This window comes from Hordeum vulgare, chromosome 6H (genome assembly GCF_904849725.1).
Source record: "Hordeum vulgare subsp. vulgare chromosome 6H, MorexV3_pseudomolecules_assembly, whole genome shotgun sequence".
Taxonomy (NCBI): Eukaryota; Viridiplantae; Streptophyta; class Magnoliopsida; order Poales; family Poaceae; genus Hordeum; species Hordeum vulgare.
This window is the reverse complement of record NC_058523.1, coordinates 446,131,736-446,148,006: the sequence shown is the minus strand read 5'-3', so window position 1 is coordinate 446,148,006 and position 16,271 is coordinate 446,131,736. Positions and strand designations below refer to the sequence as shown.

General features: G+C 46.9%; 1 protein-coding gene, 1 long non-coding RNA gene and 1 pseudogene across 2 annotated transcripts; 1 reads left to right on the top strand and 2 right to left on the bottom strand.

Annotated features, from left to right (window-relative positions):
• Nucleotides 1-22: 22 nt before the first annotated feature.
• Nucleotides 23-1,218, bottom strand: LOC123404324 (protein SLOW GREEN 1, chloroplastic-like). Its single transcript, XM_045098245.1, has one exon. It carries the CDS (start codon nucleotides 1,032-1,034, stop codon nucleotides 339-341), a length of 696 nt encoding a protein of 231 aa, XP_044954180.1. The 5' UTR covers nucleotides 1,035-1,218; the 3' UTR covers nucleotides 23-338.
• A 704-nt stretch (nucleotides 1,219-1,922) lies between these two features.
• Nucleotides 1,923-3,318, bottom strand: LOC123404686. The gene is made up of 3 exons (XR_006611893.1): nucleotides 3,157-3,318; nucleotides 2,953-3,050; nucleotides 1,923-2,252 (listed from the first exon to the last, which is right to left on the bottom strand). It is a non-coding gene; the product is annotated as an uncharacterized LOC123404686 (long non-coding RNA).
• Nucleotides 3,319-5,272: 1,954 nt separating this feature from the next.
• Nucleotides 5,273-6,916, top strand: LOC123405580 (annotated as a pseudogene).
• Nucleotides 6,917-16,271: the final 9,355 nt, after the last annotated feature.

Below are 16,271 nucleotides of genomic sequence, written 5' to 3'. Positions count from 1 at the left end.
TTTGTCACTCCCAGACATTATATTCCAGCAATTTTATCATATAACAAAGTAAATGAAGCAATGTATCCATTCGACAAATCAGTGGTACACTGTACTCATCAACACTCTGAAAATCGATCAGCTTGCCATGATCGCTTCAACTTATTCTAAAACCATGCAAATTGCATAATTCTTAGCCTACACATCAGAACTGCAAAACATGAATTACCGTCTCGAATTTCTCTCTGTTTGTATGACTCTACTGTACCATTAGAGCATCATGGTGACATCCTATATTTTTCCTTGAACAGAAGGGACCAAATGCCTACCTTTATTTGGTAATTCCGAATCCATTCCGCTCACAGTTTCTCCCCCTCTGCCTCTGTTCCCGTCTTCTCTGTCACGGACTCTGCCACTGCCTCTGCTCCTGTCTCCACCTCCTTGGTCGCCGAGACCGGCATTGTCAAATCGGCGCTGAATTTGTCGCCGGCGATCGCCTGGCAGCGCTCGAGCATCGATTCCGACTCCGCCGCCCTGCCCAGAACAGAGTACAGAACGAACTGGCAGAACAGAGGGCGGTAGTCGCCGGGGTCCTCCCGCGCGAGCTCCTCGAAGGCAGCGATCGCCTCGTCTGCCTTGCCGTCCACGAAGAGTGTCTGCGCCGCGAGGAGCCGGTCATACTGATCGCTGCCTCCGGCGGCGGAGAGGCGGGCCCGCGCGGCCCCCGCGCCGCCGGAACGGGAGAGGGCGGCGGTCTCGACGATGAGCTTCTCGAAGGGGTGGGAGTCGTCCTGGATGGCGTCCTCGGGTGAGACCGTGACGGTGAGCGCGGGGGGCGGAGGCGGGGACGGCGTGCACGCGATGGCCGGGGAGGTAGCCGCGAGGAGGACCGCGGCGGAGGCGGCGAGGCGGAGGGAGGAGATGACGGGGTTGGGGGGAACCGAACTCGAATTGGTGGTGGCTTTCACAGCCGTGGGTAGATCATACCGGCGCCGGGAGGAGGAGCCGAGGGAGAAGGCGCTGCGGATGGAGGATGCGCCGGCGAGGAAGGCCATGGCGGCGGCTAGGGTTTGCGGCGCGGAGATTGCCAAGGTTTGAGTTTGCAAGTCAGGATTCAGGAACAGAGATGGAGAGAGCAACGGCGGAGTTTTGTTTTGCTGGAGAAAAGAATTGAAATTTCGGTTGGTACGCTGTTTGGTAGGGCTAATTTTTCTTAGGCAAGTTTGGCAGGCGTGGAAGGTGGCGTCGGCGCCTCCGACTATTCTTTATTTTCTTTTTCTCTAGTAGTACTGCCTATATGCGTAGATGTTTTTGCTATATGCGTAGTACTCCCTTTGTCCCAAAATAATTGTCTCAACTTTGTAATAGTTATAGTATAAATTTGTATTAAGCTTAAGACATTTATTTTGGGACGGAGGGAGACTCCATGATCAGTATGTCATGAATCTAGTCAATGTCATGTTAGTAATTATTTCATGGATTCATCTATTCGGAAAATTGCCTATTTGCTTAACACTATACGGCTGAGCGGCCGATCTCCACGATTAGCTTGGTATTCCGCGGTAGGTTGGTATTCCGCGGCAACTCCTTCACGTCCCTGCCCGCTAATAAGTAACATCTTTGCACACTATCCATTTCCAATAGGCTAACAAAACGTCCCCTCACCCCAAACCGTCCCTTCCCTTTGTGCTATCGCGATCATATATTTCCGCTATCATGATCATATATAGATGTTAACAATCATATGTACCAAAATTCAAGCCAACCAAGTGGACACAAAAATTGTATGATTTGAACACCAATCTAAAAGATACTGAAACCTAGAAATTAAGAGAATCATTGTGGAACTTCATTGTATCCATACCTCGAAAGTCCACGTGCATGAGAATAGATACAATCTACTTTAAAACAATGGGTGCTTAACCTGTATTGGTCCTTGTGCAGACGGATAACTAATCCTCTAATGGATATATTAACAATTCAAACTTGAGAAAGAATAGATACATAGGGAGGGTAATAACTGGCCAAATATTTTTGTATAGTAGACTATCAAAAGTACCTATCCCTATGCGGCTATGCAGAATCAACTCGGTTCAATCAATGACCGAAGGGAAAAGAGTCCATCGATACAACAGAAGCAATGCAATTGAAGCTGGAGCAAAAGCACCACCAGATAATCACATCAAACAATTAGCTTGTGGAGAACTGTCAATACTTCCACGTTAGTTATTAAAGATGTCTGACACAAACAAATGTTCTTGGTTGTAGATTTTCTAAAATAAGGAGTAACAATTAATCAATGATGATGAAGCTACCGACAGTATCATCTTTATTACCTTACACTGACCCATACTAAGTAAACTCACCAGGAAATGAAAGAGCGTATTTGGGCTCTATGAATCAACATTCTTAAATAGAAAACAAATACTCCCTCCGTCCCAAAATAAGTGTCTTAACTTTGTACTAGCTCTAGTACAAAGTGATACTAAGCTCGAGACACTTATTTTGGGACGGAGGGAGTATAAGTTTGAGTGAGAAATGAATACTTCTCTACATTTAGTTTTGTACAAAGATGAAAAAGGAAACATACAGGTATGTGGCATATTAGTCTCTTTGGGTGGTCACTGAATGTCTGAAACATGTTCTCTGATATTCCATATTGCAAATCAGTCTAAATTTTTGACTCTAATGCAACATCTAATACTCCTTCATATATGCATCTAATACTCCTAACATCAACTGTATTGAAAGTAACAGTCCCATGTTATATGCAAAACAAATTGCAGAGTGCAGATTCATCATGAAAGTAGTTTTCTCTCTGTATGTTTCTCTTAAAACTAAGCAAGATACAAAAGGAAGGAAATAAATGCTTGTGATTAGGAAAATGACGCACCAGAGGGAGTATATAGACACAAAAGATCAAACGATGCAAAATAACTGGAGGAACACAATATGAATCCCGAGATCAACTACATTGTTACCAGGATGATTCTCGCGGTGACAGGTGGGCTGGTCGAGTATGTGATCGTCTTCCTAGAATCCCAGTCATCAAGGATGTCTGAATGTTCATCCTGTCATTTAATTTGGTCGATTGTTGAGCCATGAACAAAAAGTATAACTGAATAATTACACATGTCATGATTGTATTTTGATATGCTTATAAGATAACACCTGTACCTCTCACATACATCCAACTATGGGTCATCATAAGGTTCATGTTCCTGCAAAAGAATAGGAAAAACAATGAGCAATTTAATCCGAAGAAGGAGAAGATCAACAAAAACTACAGGAAATCAAAAACAGCTAGGTGCCATGTCAAGATCCTTAATCAAAAGCGAACTATATATACTAGTCTCTACTATTAAAGCAGGATCGAACGTCATGATGGTTCAACCTACCGATGGTTCGACCTCCCAGCGATCCCACCTCGTCCCCGAACAAAAAAAAAACGAAACAACCTCGCAACCCCAGATCTCTCTCCCCCACCCCCTCCCTCGCAACCACCCCCTCTCCCCGTCGGTCTCCATCCCCAGATCTCTCTCCCCCACCCCCTCTCGCAACCACCCCGTCCCTCTCCCAGTCTCTCCCACCTCTCGCCCCAGATCCGTCCTGTCCACGCCGAGCGTTCCTCATCGCCAACGCCGCTGCCGCCGGTCGAGATCCCGCGGTCCCCGGCCACCCCGACGCGCCGGCGTCGTCGGAGGACGTGCTGCTGCGAGTCCCCCAGCGCAGCCTCATCGCCAACGCCGCTGTCGCCGGTCGAGATCCCCGGTCCCCGGCCACCCCCGACGCGCCGACGCCGTCGGAGGACGTGCTGCTGCGAGTCCCCCAGCGCAGCCACCCGCTGCCCGCCGACGACCTCTCCCTCCACCGCATCCGGGCCGGAGACACCTCCCTGGCCGCCATCGAGCATGCCGGTCGTGTCAGAGGTGGGCATCACGGTGACCGCGGCCACGGCCATGGCGTGCCCCTGCCCGGGGTCGTTGTTCCCGTACCCGCCGCCGCGTGCCGGGATGGCCGTGAGCCGGAAGTGCCTGCGGGCGGCGCACGCGGAGCTTGGCGCGGGGATGCTCAGTGGCCTGGTCGAGTCCATGCGGGCGTCGTCCCCCACGCACGCCAGGGCCGCTGCCGCCCGAGCTGCCGGCGTCGACGACGAGCACGCGGCCTGGATGGCCAGGCACCCCTCCGCCCTGGCCAAGTTCGAGGAGATCGTGGCCGCCTCCAAAGGGAAGCAGATCGTCATGTTCCTCGACTACGACGGCACGCTGTCCCCCATCGTCGATGACCCCGACGCTGCCTTCATGAGCGAGACGGTGAGCCACTCCCTGCCTCCCCTGTTCGCTCTGCTTTCCTTCCTAAATTCATTCCGCCACCATGCGCCTCTGCTCACGACCTGCATGCGGGCACGTTATTAATTTTTCTGATTTGGAATGAGCAGATGCGGATGGCCGACCGATTTATTGTTAAGATTAATTACGCTTCAAGCATCCGATCTATGGCTTTCTAGAGTAAGCACAAGCAGAACTCAGTAATAGAAAATATGAAAGTTCTTAACTAATCATTAATTGGATAAAATAAGCAAAATGTCACAGTTACCAATAGGCTTGTTTGAACAGCAGATATAGTTCAACGGATGAAAAAAATGGAAGGCCATAAAATTGGCTTCTTACACGATGGTTGGGTGGTCTGCAGGTTGGGTTCGTCAGAATGGTTTGCACCAAGCCAGAGCGGAACATGGACATGTCCTTCACCTTCCACAATAGCAACATCATGAATCGCATACTATTGAGTTCCAGATGTATATTAGAGGTACAATTTCCAAGTTTTGCATTGTGGCCTTGTGGGTACCATTGCTGGATGTTGTCTTGACTGTGTGATTTATCAAATGATATAAGTTTATTCTTTATTAGAAATAAATAATGTAGGTTGTTATCACAGTGTAGGCGCCAAGAAAAATTCAGTAATTAGAATTATGTACTATCTTAACCATTGCTGATTTATTAAATAACTATTTGAAAGATAATAGGGGCCGGGAAATATAGTCATACTGTTTAGTCTATAACGCTTGCTAATCATTATACTTTAATGTAGTTTCTTGTCTCCTACCACAGTTGAAGCAATTAAATATGAGATCCGCAACTATATAACCATCTCCATCTAACCAACCATATGCAAAAAATTATACGTCTTCCGCAAAAATAAACAACATTATACGTAATCCGGGAGGTATATTTAGTTCTCGCTAGGCATATTAATATGATACTTCACTACTGGCATTTCGCTACGATTGAGATGTTACCATAGTTTTTTGCTGTCTTTTGAGAGTATAAAGTTATGTAAAGTGCATCTTTCCAATCCTCGTTTTTGGTCTGCCTTGATTGCTGCTAGACTGTGATGACGATTTGATGTGGTTTGATTTTATCCACCTCCGAGCGACGGATCTGATTTCTTATTGTTTCTGCCGTGCAACCTTAGGTGGTGGTGGTGGTGTCCCCACCATGGGCAAGCACAAGGCGGCCACGGCCGGCAAGCCCGACCCCAAGAACACCCGCCATGCCCTAGGCGACATCGGCAACATTGAGGCCAACAACCAGCGCGCCCCCTGGGCGACATCACCAACGTCGTCAACCTCCTCGCGGCTGAAGGGTAAGGAGGAGAAACCCACTACCCATTCCAGTACGACCCCCTTCTTCTTCCTATGGATCTTCCGCTAATGCTGCCTTCTTAGAAACAGGAAGCCGCAGCTACATGAGCCCGCGAACCGCCCCGTCACGAGGAACTTCGGCGCCCAACTCCTCAAGAACGCCCAGGAGAAGGCCAAGAACCCGGCGGCGAGACCTGCGCTGCAGAGGGTTCATATCAAGCCCGTCCCTCCTCCACCAGAGCACGTGATCGAGATCAGCTCCGATACCGACGTGACCAAGTCGGAGGCCGACAGCGTCAACTCCGTCCGCAAGTACTGAGGAAGAAGGTGGTCACCACCCTCAGGCACGTGCTCTCGGTACGCTCAAAGGTGCGCGCGTCACCCGTCGACAGCCAAACACTAGCTTCCTAAACATGTGCGTGCAAAGAGTCTGATTTGATTCCGATCCACCATTACAATGCCAGTTTGCACCTGGAATCACGGAAGAACCACTGAACCAGAGATCCAGGAGTCCAGGACATCGACAAGCTTGACTGCGGAAGCCAGCTCGCCGTCGTTGATTACATCGAAGATATCTACAAGTTTGCCGAGGTAAGACCATCGACTCCCCCTTGATAGCAAGTAGTGGGATGTCCCTGCTCTGCCACAGAACTTCTGAATCTGACGGTGTTGTTTCCATCCATGCTCTGTTGACAGAATGACTGCCGAGCCGGAGACTACAGGGGCTTGTAGGTGGAGATCAATGCCAAGATGAGGGGGCATCCTGGTGGACTAGATCCTGTAGGTCCACCAGAAATTTGATCTCATGTCGGAGTCACTCTATCTGACAGTCTACATCACAGATATGTATCTGTTGCTGCAGCTGGTGGGCGTCTCCGCCCTCCTGATATTAGAAAAGTTATTGGTTCCTTTTTTTAAAGAATATTCTTCTATGTCTTATTATTTTTATTTTGCTAATTTTTGTATCATGTCTCAAACTGTGTTAACTTCTGAAATTTGCAAGCTAATTGGAATTTTCCTTGTGCATAAAATATAATATTAATCGCAATGTACCAGGTTTGGTTTTAGTTGCATAACATAACATATTATCTGTGAACTTTTTTTTGGTGCTGACTATGATATTTCATTTGTTGAACTATAGGTTCAGCTGGGACATCATTTACTCCTCACATAATAACTGTCAAGCCTAATGAGGTACTTGAACAATGCTCCCTCCTCTCTGATGTCTATTCGCGCGGTCTGGTTGTTCCTAAGTTGCTTTTGGACATTAGTTGTGCAGTCAGGATCGAGTAGATTGCCCTGCTGGTTACCACTCTTGGTTGAGAACAGAGCTAAGAACAGAGTGTGTATTATGTGGCTCCTGGTACAAACAACAATAAGTAAAGCATAGCACTGAGTCGACCCTTAAGCATCTTTTGAATATTTTATCCTCTTTACTTCTGTTTTCTTGCGACAAATGTTTTCGGTCTTACCTTGGAATCCATGCCATTACTGCTTATTTATTACAGTATATAGTATCCAACTTGAACTTGCTGCTTATCCACAGGATGCATGGCACAATTCTTAAAGGATGGCATTACAAAACTAGGAGAGTATGAGTAATAAATAACTGTCGGTTCTATTTAGGCTGCTAGCTTCCATTCTCCTGGAATTACTTGGATACCTGTCATTATTCTGCAGTGCCAATCTACATCCTGCCTTAATAGATATTTGTTGAACCTATTCCTTGCTTGTCTGTACAAGAAAGTGAGGTGCTTGAATCTACATCCAGCGCTCCATCTATGGGCTGGTGCAAGCATCTCGGAGTTGGAACATTCGCTTTAATGAGGTGATTAAAGCGTTTGGGTTCATACAGGTTTACGGAGAAGCCTGTCTGTACAAGAAAGTGAGTGGGAGCTCTGTAGCTTTCCTCGTACTATATGTGGATGACATATTATTGATGGGGAATGATATAGAGATGTTGGAGAGCATAAAGGCCTATTTGAACAAGAGTTTTTCAATGAAGGACCTTGGAGAAGCTGCATACATATTAGGCATCAAGATCTATAGAGATAGATCGAGACGCCTCATAGGTCTTTCGCAAAGTACATACCTTGACAAGATATTGAAGAAATTCAATATGGAAAACTCAAAGAAAGGGTTCTTGCCAGTTTTGCAAGGTATGAGATTGAGTAAGACTCAGTCGCCGACCACGGCAGCAGATAGAGAGAAGATGAGTTCTGTCCCCTACGCTTCAGCCGTGGGCTCTCTAATTTATGCCATGCTGTGTACCAGACCTGATATAAACCTTGCGATAAGCTTGGTAGGGAGGTACCAAAGTAATCCCGGTGCGGAACACTGGACAGCGGTCAAGAATATCCTTAAGTACCTGAAAAGGACTAAGGAAATGTTTCTCGTTTATGGAGGTGACGAAGAGCTCGTCGTAAAGGGTTACGTCGACGCTAGCTTCGACACAGATCCGGATGACTCTAAGTCACAAACCGGATACGTATATGTGTTGAATGGTGGGGCAGTGAGCTGGTGCAGCAGCAAGCAAGAAGTCGTGGCAGCATCTACATGTGAAGCGGAGTACATAGCTGCTTCAGAAGCGGCTCATGAAGGAATTTGGATGAAGGAGCTCATCACCGACCTTGGAGTGGTTCCAAGCGCGTCGGGTCCTATGACACTCTTCTGTGACAACACTAGAGCCATTGCCATAGCCAAGGAGCCCAGGTTTCACCGGAAGACGAAGCACATCAAGCGCCGCTACAACTCCATCCAGGACCATGTCCAAACTGGATTGATAGATATTTGTAAAGTACACACGGATCTGAATATTGCAGACCCGTTGACTAAACCTCTTCCACGAGCAAAACATGATCAACACCATGATGCTATGGGTGTTCGATACATCACAATGTAACTAGATTATTGACTCTAGTGCAAGTGGGAGACTGTTGGAAATATGCACTAGAGGCAATAATAAAATGGTTATTATCATATTTCCTTGTTCATGATAATCGTCTATCGTTCATGCTATAATTGTATTAACAGGAAACAGTAATACATGTGTGAATGAATAGATCACAATGTGTCTCTAGCAAGCCTCTAGTTAGCTAGCTCGTTAGTCAATAGATGATCATGGTTTCCTGATCATGGACATTGGATGTCATTGATAACGAGATCACATCATTGGGAGAATGATGTGGTGGACAAGACCCAATCCTAAGCCTAGCACTAGATCGTATTGTTCGTATGCTAATGCTTTTCTAATGTCAAGTATCTTTTCCTTCGACCGTGAGATTGTGCAACTCCCGGATACCGTAGGAGTGCTTTGGGTGTATCAAACGTCACAACGTAACTGGGTGACTATAAAGGTGCACTACGGGTACCTCCGAAAGTGTCTGTTGGGTTGGCACGAATCGAGATCGGGATTTGTCACTCCGTGTGACGGAGAGGTATCTCTGGGCCCACTCGGTAGAACATCATCATGAGCTCAATGTGACTAAGGAGTTAGTCGCACGATGACGTGCTACGGAACGAGTAAAGAGACTTACCGGTAACGAGATTGAACAAGGTATAGGTATACCGACGATCGAATCTCGGGCAAGTTCTATACCGACAGACAAAGGGAATCGTATACGGGATTGATTGAATCCTTGACATCGTGGTTCATCCGATGAGATCATCGTGGAGCTAGTGGGAGCCACCATGGGTATCCAGACCCCGCTGATGGTTATTGGCCAGAGAGGTGTCTCGGTCATGTCTGCCTGTCTCCCGAACCCGTAGGGTCTACACACTTAAGGTTCGATGACGCTAGGGTTATAGGGAATTGTTATACGAGATTACCGAAAGTTGTTCGGAGTCCCGGATGAGATCCCGGACGTCACGAGGAGCTCCGGAACGGTCCGGAGGTAAAGATTGATATATAGGACGGATGGTTTCGGACACCGAAAGTGTTTCGGGCATCACCGGTAACGTACCGGGACCACCGGGACCACCGGAGGTGGTCCCGGGGGACCACCGAAAGGGGGCTGCGACCCCAAGAGGTAAGATGGGCTAAGTGGGGGTGGGAACCAGCCCCTAGTTGGGCTGGTGCGCCTCCCCACTCAGCCCATGGCGCAGGGGAAAGAGAAAGAGGGGGGGAACCCTAACTTAGGTGGGCCTTAGGCCCACCAGAGGGGTGCGGCACCCCCTCCTCCCCATCTGGCCGCCACAAACCCCATCTGGGAGGGCTGCCGCACCCCCTAGGGTGGGAACCCTAGGGGTGGCACCCCCTCTCCCCTTCCCCTATATATAGTGGGCACTTTTGGCCTTTGGAGGACACAGTTTTCCCTCTCCCTCAGTGCAGCCCTGCACTTCTTCCTCCTCCTCTCTGCCGGTGCTTGGCGAAGCCCTGCCAGGAGACCTCGTCTCTCCACCAACACCACGCCGTCGTGTTGCTGGTCTTCTTCCCCAACCTCTCCCTCCTCCTTGCTGGATCAAGGTGCGGGAGACGTCACCGGGCTGCACGTGTGTTGAACGCGGAGGTGCCGTTGTTCGGCACTAGATCGGAATCGCTGCGAGTACGACTCCATCAACCGCGTTCTAGCAACGCTTCCGCTTAGCGATCTTCAAAGGTACGAAGATGCTCTTACCCCTCTCTCGTTGCTGGTCTCTCCATAGGAAGATCTGAACATGCGTAGGAAAAATTTTGAATGATGCTACGTTACCCAACAGTGGTATCAGAGCCAGGTTTTCTATGCGTAGATTCTATGCACGAGTAGAACACAAAAGTTGTGGGCGATGGTTTGTCAATTTGCTTGCCGTTACTAGTCTTATTCTTTTCCGGCGGTATTGTGGGATGAAGCGGCCCGGACCGACCTTACACGTACGCTTACGTGAGACTGGTTCCACCGACAGACATGCACATCGTGCATAAAGGTGGCTAGCGGGTGTCTGTCTCTCCTACTCTAGTCGGATTGGATTTGATGAAAAGGGTCCTTATGAAGGGTAAATAGCTTTGGCATATCATCGTTGTGGCTGTCACGTAGGTAAGAAGGCGTTCTTGCTAGAAACCCAAATCAGCCACGTAAAACTTGCAACAACAATTAGAGGACGTCTAACTTGTTTTTGCAGGGTTTGACATGTGATGTGATATGGCCAAAGTTGTGATGTTGCATGTATGATGTATGAGATGATCATGTTATTGTAATAGGTTTCACGACTTGCATGTCGATGAGTATGACAACCGGCAGGAGCCATAGGAGTTGTCTTAATTCATTGTATGAGATGCAACGCCATGTGCTTGCTACTTTTACTTCATTGCTAACGGTTAGCCATAGTAGTAGTGATAGTAGTAGTTGGCGTGACGACTTCACGGAGACACGATGATGGAGATCATGATGATGGAGATCATGGTGTCACGCCGGTGACGATGATGATCATGCGATGCCTGAAGATGGAGATCGAATGAGCAAAGATGATAATGGCCATATCATGTCACTATATGATTGCATTGTGATGTTTATCATGTTTTACATCTTATTGCTTAGAACGACGGTAGCATAATAAGATGATCCCTCCTAAAAAATTTCGAGAACGTATTCCCCTAAGTGTGCACCGTTGCGAAGGCTCGTTGTCTCGAAGCACCACGTGATGATCGGGTGTGATAGATTCTAACGTTCGCATACAACGGGTGTAAGCCAGATTTACACACGCGAAACACTTAGGTTGACTCGACGAGCTTAGCATGTACAGACATGACCTCGAATACAAGAGACCGAAAGGTCGAACATGAGTCGTATGGTTGAATACGATCAGCATGAAGTTGCTCACCATGATGACTAGTCCGTCTCACGTGATGATCAGACACGGGTTAGTCAACATGGATCATGTATCACTTAGATGACTAGAGGGATGTCGATTTAAGTGGGAGTTCATACTTAATTTGATTAAATGAACTTAATTGTCATGAACTTAGTCTAAAAGTTGTCTTTATAAATATTGTAGATGTCCAACGTCAACCTCAACTTCAACGCATTCCTAGAGAAAAACAAGCTGAAAGATGATGGTAGCAACTATGCGGACTGGGTTCGCAACCTGAAGCTCATCCTTGAAGCAAGTAAAAAGGCTTATGTCCTTAATGCGCCGCTAGGTGACCCTCCCGCTCCCGCAGCAGCGCAGGACGTTCTAAACGTCTGGCAAGCGCTGAGTGATGACTACTCTCTGGTCAGGTGTGGCATGTTATACAGTTTAGAAACGGGGCTCCAAAGACGTTTTGAGCAACACGGGGCATATGAGATGTTCCAAGAGCTGAAGCTAGTTTTTCAAGCTCATGCCCGTGTCGAGAGATATGAAGTCTCCGACAAGTTCTTCAGCTGTAAGATGGAGGAGAACAGTTCTGTCAGTGAGCACATACTCAAAATGTCTGGGTTACACGGTCGTCTGACTTCACTTGGAGTCGAACTTCCGGATGATGCTATCATTGACAGAATCCTCCAGTCTCTCCCACCAAGCTACAAAGGTTTTGTGCTTAACTACAACATGCAAGGGATGGAGAAAACCATTCCCGAGTTGTACTCGATGCTCAAGTCTGCAGAAGTAGAAATCAAGAAGGAGCATCAAGTGTTGATGGTCAACAAGACCACTAGTTTCAAGAAAGGCAGGGGTAAGAAGAACTTCAAGAAAGACGGCAAAGCTGTTGCCGCGCCCGGTAAGCCAGATGCCGGGAAGAAGAAAAAGAACGGACCCAAGCCAGAGACTGAGTGCTTCTACTGCAAGGGAAAAGGTCACTGGAAGCGGAACTGCCCCAAATACTTAGCGGACAAGAAGGCCGGCAACGTTAAAGGTATATATGATATACATGTTATTGATGTGTACCTTACCAGCGCTCGTAGTAGCTCCTGGGTATTTGATACCGGTGCTGTTGCTCACATTTGCAACTCAAAGCAGGAACTGCGGAATAAGCGGAGACTGGCCAAGGACGAGGTGACGATGCGCGTCGGGAATGGTTCAAAGGTCGATGTGATCGCCGTCGGCACGCTACCTCTACATCTACCGTCGGGATTAGTTTTAAACCTTAATAATTGTTATTTAGTACCAGATTTAAGCATGAACATTGTATCAGGGTCTTGCTTAATGCGAGACGGCTACTCATTTAAGTCAGAGAATAATGGTTGTTCTATTTATATGAGTGATATGTTTTATGGTCATGCTCCGCTGGTGAATGGTTTATTCTTAATGAATCTCGATCGTGATGTTACACATATTCATAGTGTGAGTACCAAAAGATGCAAAGTTGATAATGATAGTCCCACATACTTGTGGCACTGCCGCCTTGGTCATATCGGCATTAAGCGCATGAAGAAGCTCCATACTGATGGACTGCTAGAGTCTCTTGACTTTGAATCATTTGACACATGCGAACCGTGCCTCATGGGCAAGATGACTAAGACTCCATTCTCAGGAATAATGGAGAGAGCCTCCGACTTATTGGAAATAATACATACTGATGTGTGTGGTCCAATGAACGTTGAAGCTCGCGGTGGTTATCGTTATGTTCTCACTCTCACCGATGATTTGAGTAGGTATGGGTATATCTACTTGATGAAGCACAAATCTGAGACGTTTGAAAAGTTCAAGGAATTTCAGAGTGAGGTTGAGAATCAACGTGACAGGAAAATAAAATGTCTACGATCTGATCGTGGAGGAGAATATTTGAGTCACGAGTTTGGCACGCACCTAAGGAAGTGTGGAATCGTTTCACAACTGACGCCGCCTGGCACACCGCAGCGCAACGGAGTGTCTGAACGTCGTAATCGCACTTTATTAGATATGGTACGATCTATGATGTCTCTCACCGACTTACCGCTATCATTTTGGGGATACGCATTAGAAACTGCAGCATTCACTTTAAATAGGGCACCGTCTAAATCCGTTGAGACGACACCGTATGAACTGTGGTTTGGCAAGAAACCTAAGTTGTCGTTTCTTAAAGTTTGGGGCTGCGATGCTTATGTGAAGAAACTTCAACCAGAAAAGCTCGAACACAAAGCGGAGAAATGCGTATTCATAGGATACCCTAAGGAAACTATTGGGTATACCTTCTATCTTAGATCCGAGGGTAAAACCTTTATTGCCAAGAACGGATCCTTTCTAGAGAAAGAGTTTCTCTCGAAAGAAGTAAGTGGGAGGAAGGTAGAACTTGATGAGGTAATTACACCCCCTCTCGAACAGGAAAGTAGCGCAACGCAAGAAGTTGTTCCTGTGGTGCCTACACCAACTGAAGAGGAAGTTAATGATGATGATCATGAAGCTTCGGATCAAGTTACTACTGAACCGCGAAGGTCCACAAGGGTACGCTCCGCACCAGAGTGGTATGGCAACCCTGTGATGGAAATCATGTTGTTAGACAACGGTGAACCTTCGAACTATGAAGAAGCGATGGCGGGCCCGGATTCCAACAAATGGCTTGAGGCCATGAAATCCGAGATAGGATCCATGTATGAGAACAAAGTATGGACTTTGGTGGACTTGCCCGATGAACGGCGAGCCATAGAAAATAAATGGATCTTCAAGAAGAAGACTGATGCAAACGGTAATGTAACCGTTTACAAAGCTCGACTTGTCGCAAAGGGTTTTCGACAAATTCAAGGAGTTGACTACGAAGAGACTTTCTCTCCCGTAGCGAAGCTGAAATCAGTCCGAATCATGTTAGCAATTGCCGCCTTTTATGATTATGAGATTTGGCAAATGGACGTCAAAACAGCGTTCCTTAACGGGAATCTTAAGGAAGAGTTGTATATGATGCAACCAGAAGGTTTTGTCGACCCTAAGGGTGCTAACAAAGTGTGCAAGCTCCAGCGCTCCATCTATGGGCTGGTGCAAGCATCTCGGAGTTGGAACATTCGCTTTAATGAGGTGATTAAAGCGTTTGGGTTCATACAGGTTTACGGAGAAGCCTGTCTGTACAAGAAAGTGAGTGGGAGCTCTGTAGCTTTCCTCGTACTATATGTGGATGACATATTATTGATGGGGAATGATATAGAGATGTTGGAGAGCATAAAGGCCTATTTGAACAAGAGTTTTTCAATGAAGGACCTTGGAGAAGCTGCATACATATTAGGCATCAAGATCTATAGAGATAGATCGAGACGCCTCATAGGTCTTTCGCAAAGTACATACCTTGACAAGATATTGAAGAAATTCAATATGGAAAACTCAAAGAAAGGGTTCTTGCCAGTTTTGCAAGGTATGAGATTGAGTAAGACTCAGTCGCCGACCACGGCAGCAGATAGAGAGAAGATGAGTTCTGTCCCCTACGCTTCAGCCGTGGGCTCTCTAATTTATGCCATGCTGTGTACCAGACCTGATATAAACCTTGCGATAAGCTTGGTAGGGAGGTACCAAAGTAATCCCGGTGCGGAACACTGGACAGCGGTCAAGAATATCCTTAAGTACCTGAAAAGGACTAAGGAAATGTTTCTCGTTTATGGAGGTGACGAAGAGCTCGTCGTAAAGGGTTACGTCGACGCTAGCTTCGACACAGATCCGGATGACTCTAAGTCACAAACCGGATACGTATATGTGTTGAATGGTGGGGCAGTGAGCTGGTGCAGCAGCAAGCAAGAAGTCGTGGCAGCATCTACATGTGAAGCGGAGTACATAGCTGCTTCAGAAGCGGCTCATGAAGGAATTTGGATGAAGGAGCTCATCACCGACCTTGGAGTGGTTCCAAGCGCGTCGGGTCCTATGACACTCTTCTGTGACAACACTAGAGCCATTGCCATAGCCAAGGAGCCCAGGTTTCACCGGAAGACGAAGCACATCAAGCGCCGCTACAACTCCATCCAGGACCATGTCCAAACTGGATTGATAGATATTTGTAAAGTACACACGGATCTGAATATTGCAGACCCGTTGACTAAACCTCTTCCACGAGCAAAACATGATCAACACCATGATGCTATGGGTGTTCGATACATCACAATGTAACTAGATTATTGACTCTAGTGCAAGTGGGAGACTGTTGGAAATATGCACTAGAGGCAATAATAAAATGGTTATTATCATATTTCCTTGTTCATGATAATCGTCTATCGTTCATGCTATAATTGTATTAACAGGAAACAGTAATACATGTGTGAATGAATAGATCACAATGTGTCTCTAGCAAGCCTCTAGTTAGCTAGCTCGTTAGTCAATAGATGATCATGGTTTCCTGATCATGGACATTGGATGTCATTGATAACGAGATCACATCATTGGGAGAATGATGTGGTGGACAAGACCCAATCCTAAGCCTAGCACTAGATCGTATTGTTCGTATGCTAATGCTTTTCTAATGTCAAGTATCTTTTCCTTCGACCGTGAGATTGTGCAACTCCCGGATACCGTAGGAGTGCTTTGGGTGTATCAAACGTCACAACGTAACTGGGTGACTATAAAGGTGCACTACGGGTACCTCCGAAAGTGTCTGTTGGGTTGGCACGAATCGAGATCGGGATTTGTCACTCCGTGTGACGGAGAGGTATCTCTGGGCCCACTCGGTAGAACATCATCATGAGCTCAATGTGACTAAGGAGTTAGTCGCACGATGACGTGCTACGGAACGAGTAAAGAGACTTACCGGTAACGAGATTGAACAAGGTATAGGTATACCGACGATCGAATCTCGGGCAAGTTCTAT

Coding starts and splice junctions, on each gene's coding strand:
- LOC123404324 (XM_045098245.1), bottom strand. CDS start 1,034: ATGGCCTTCCTCGCCGGCGCATCCTCCATCCGCAGCGCCTTCTCCCTC.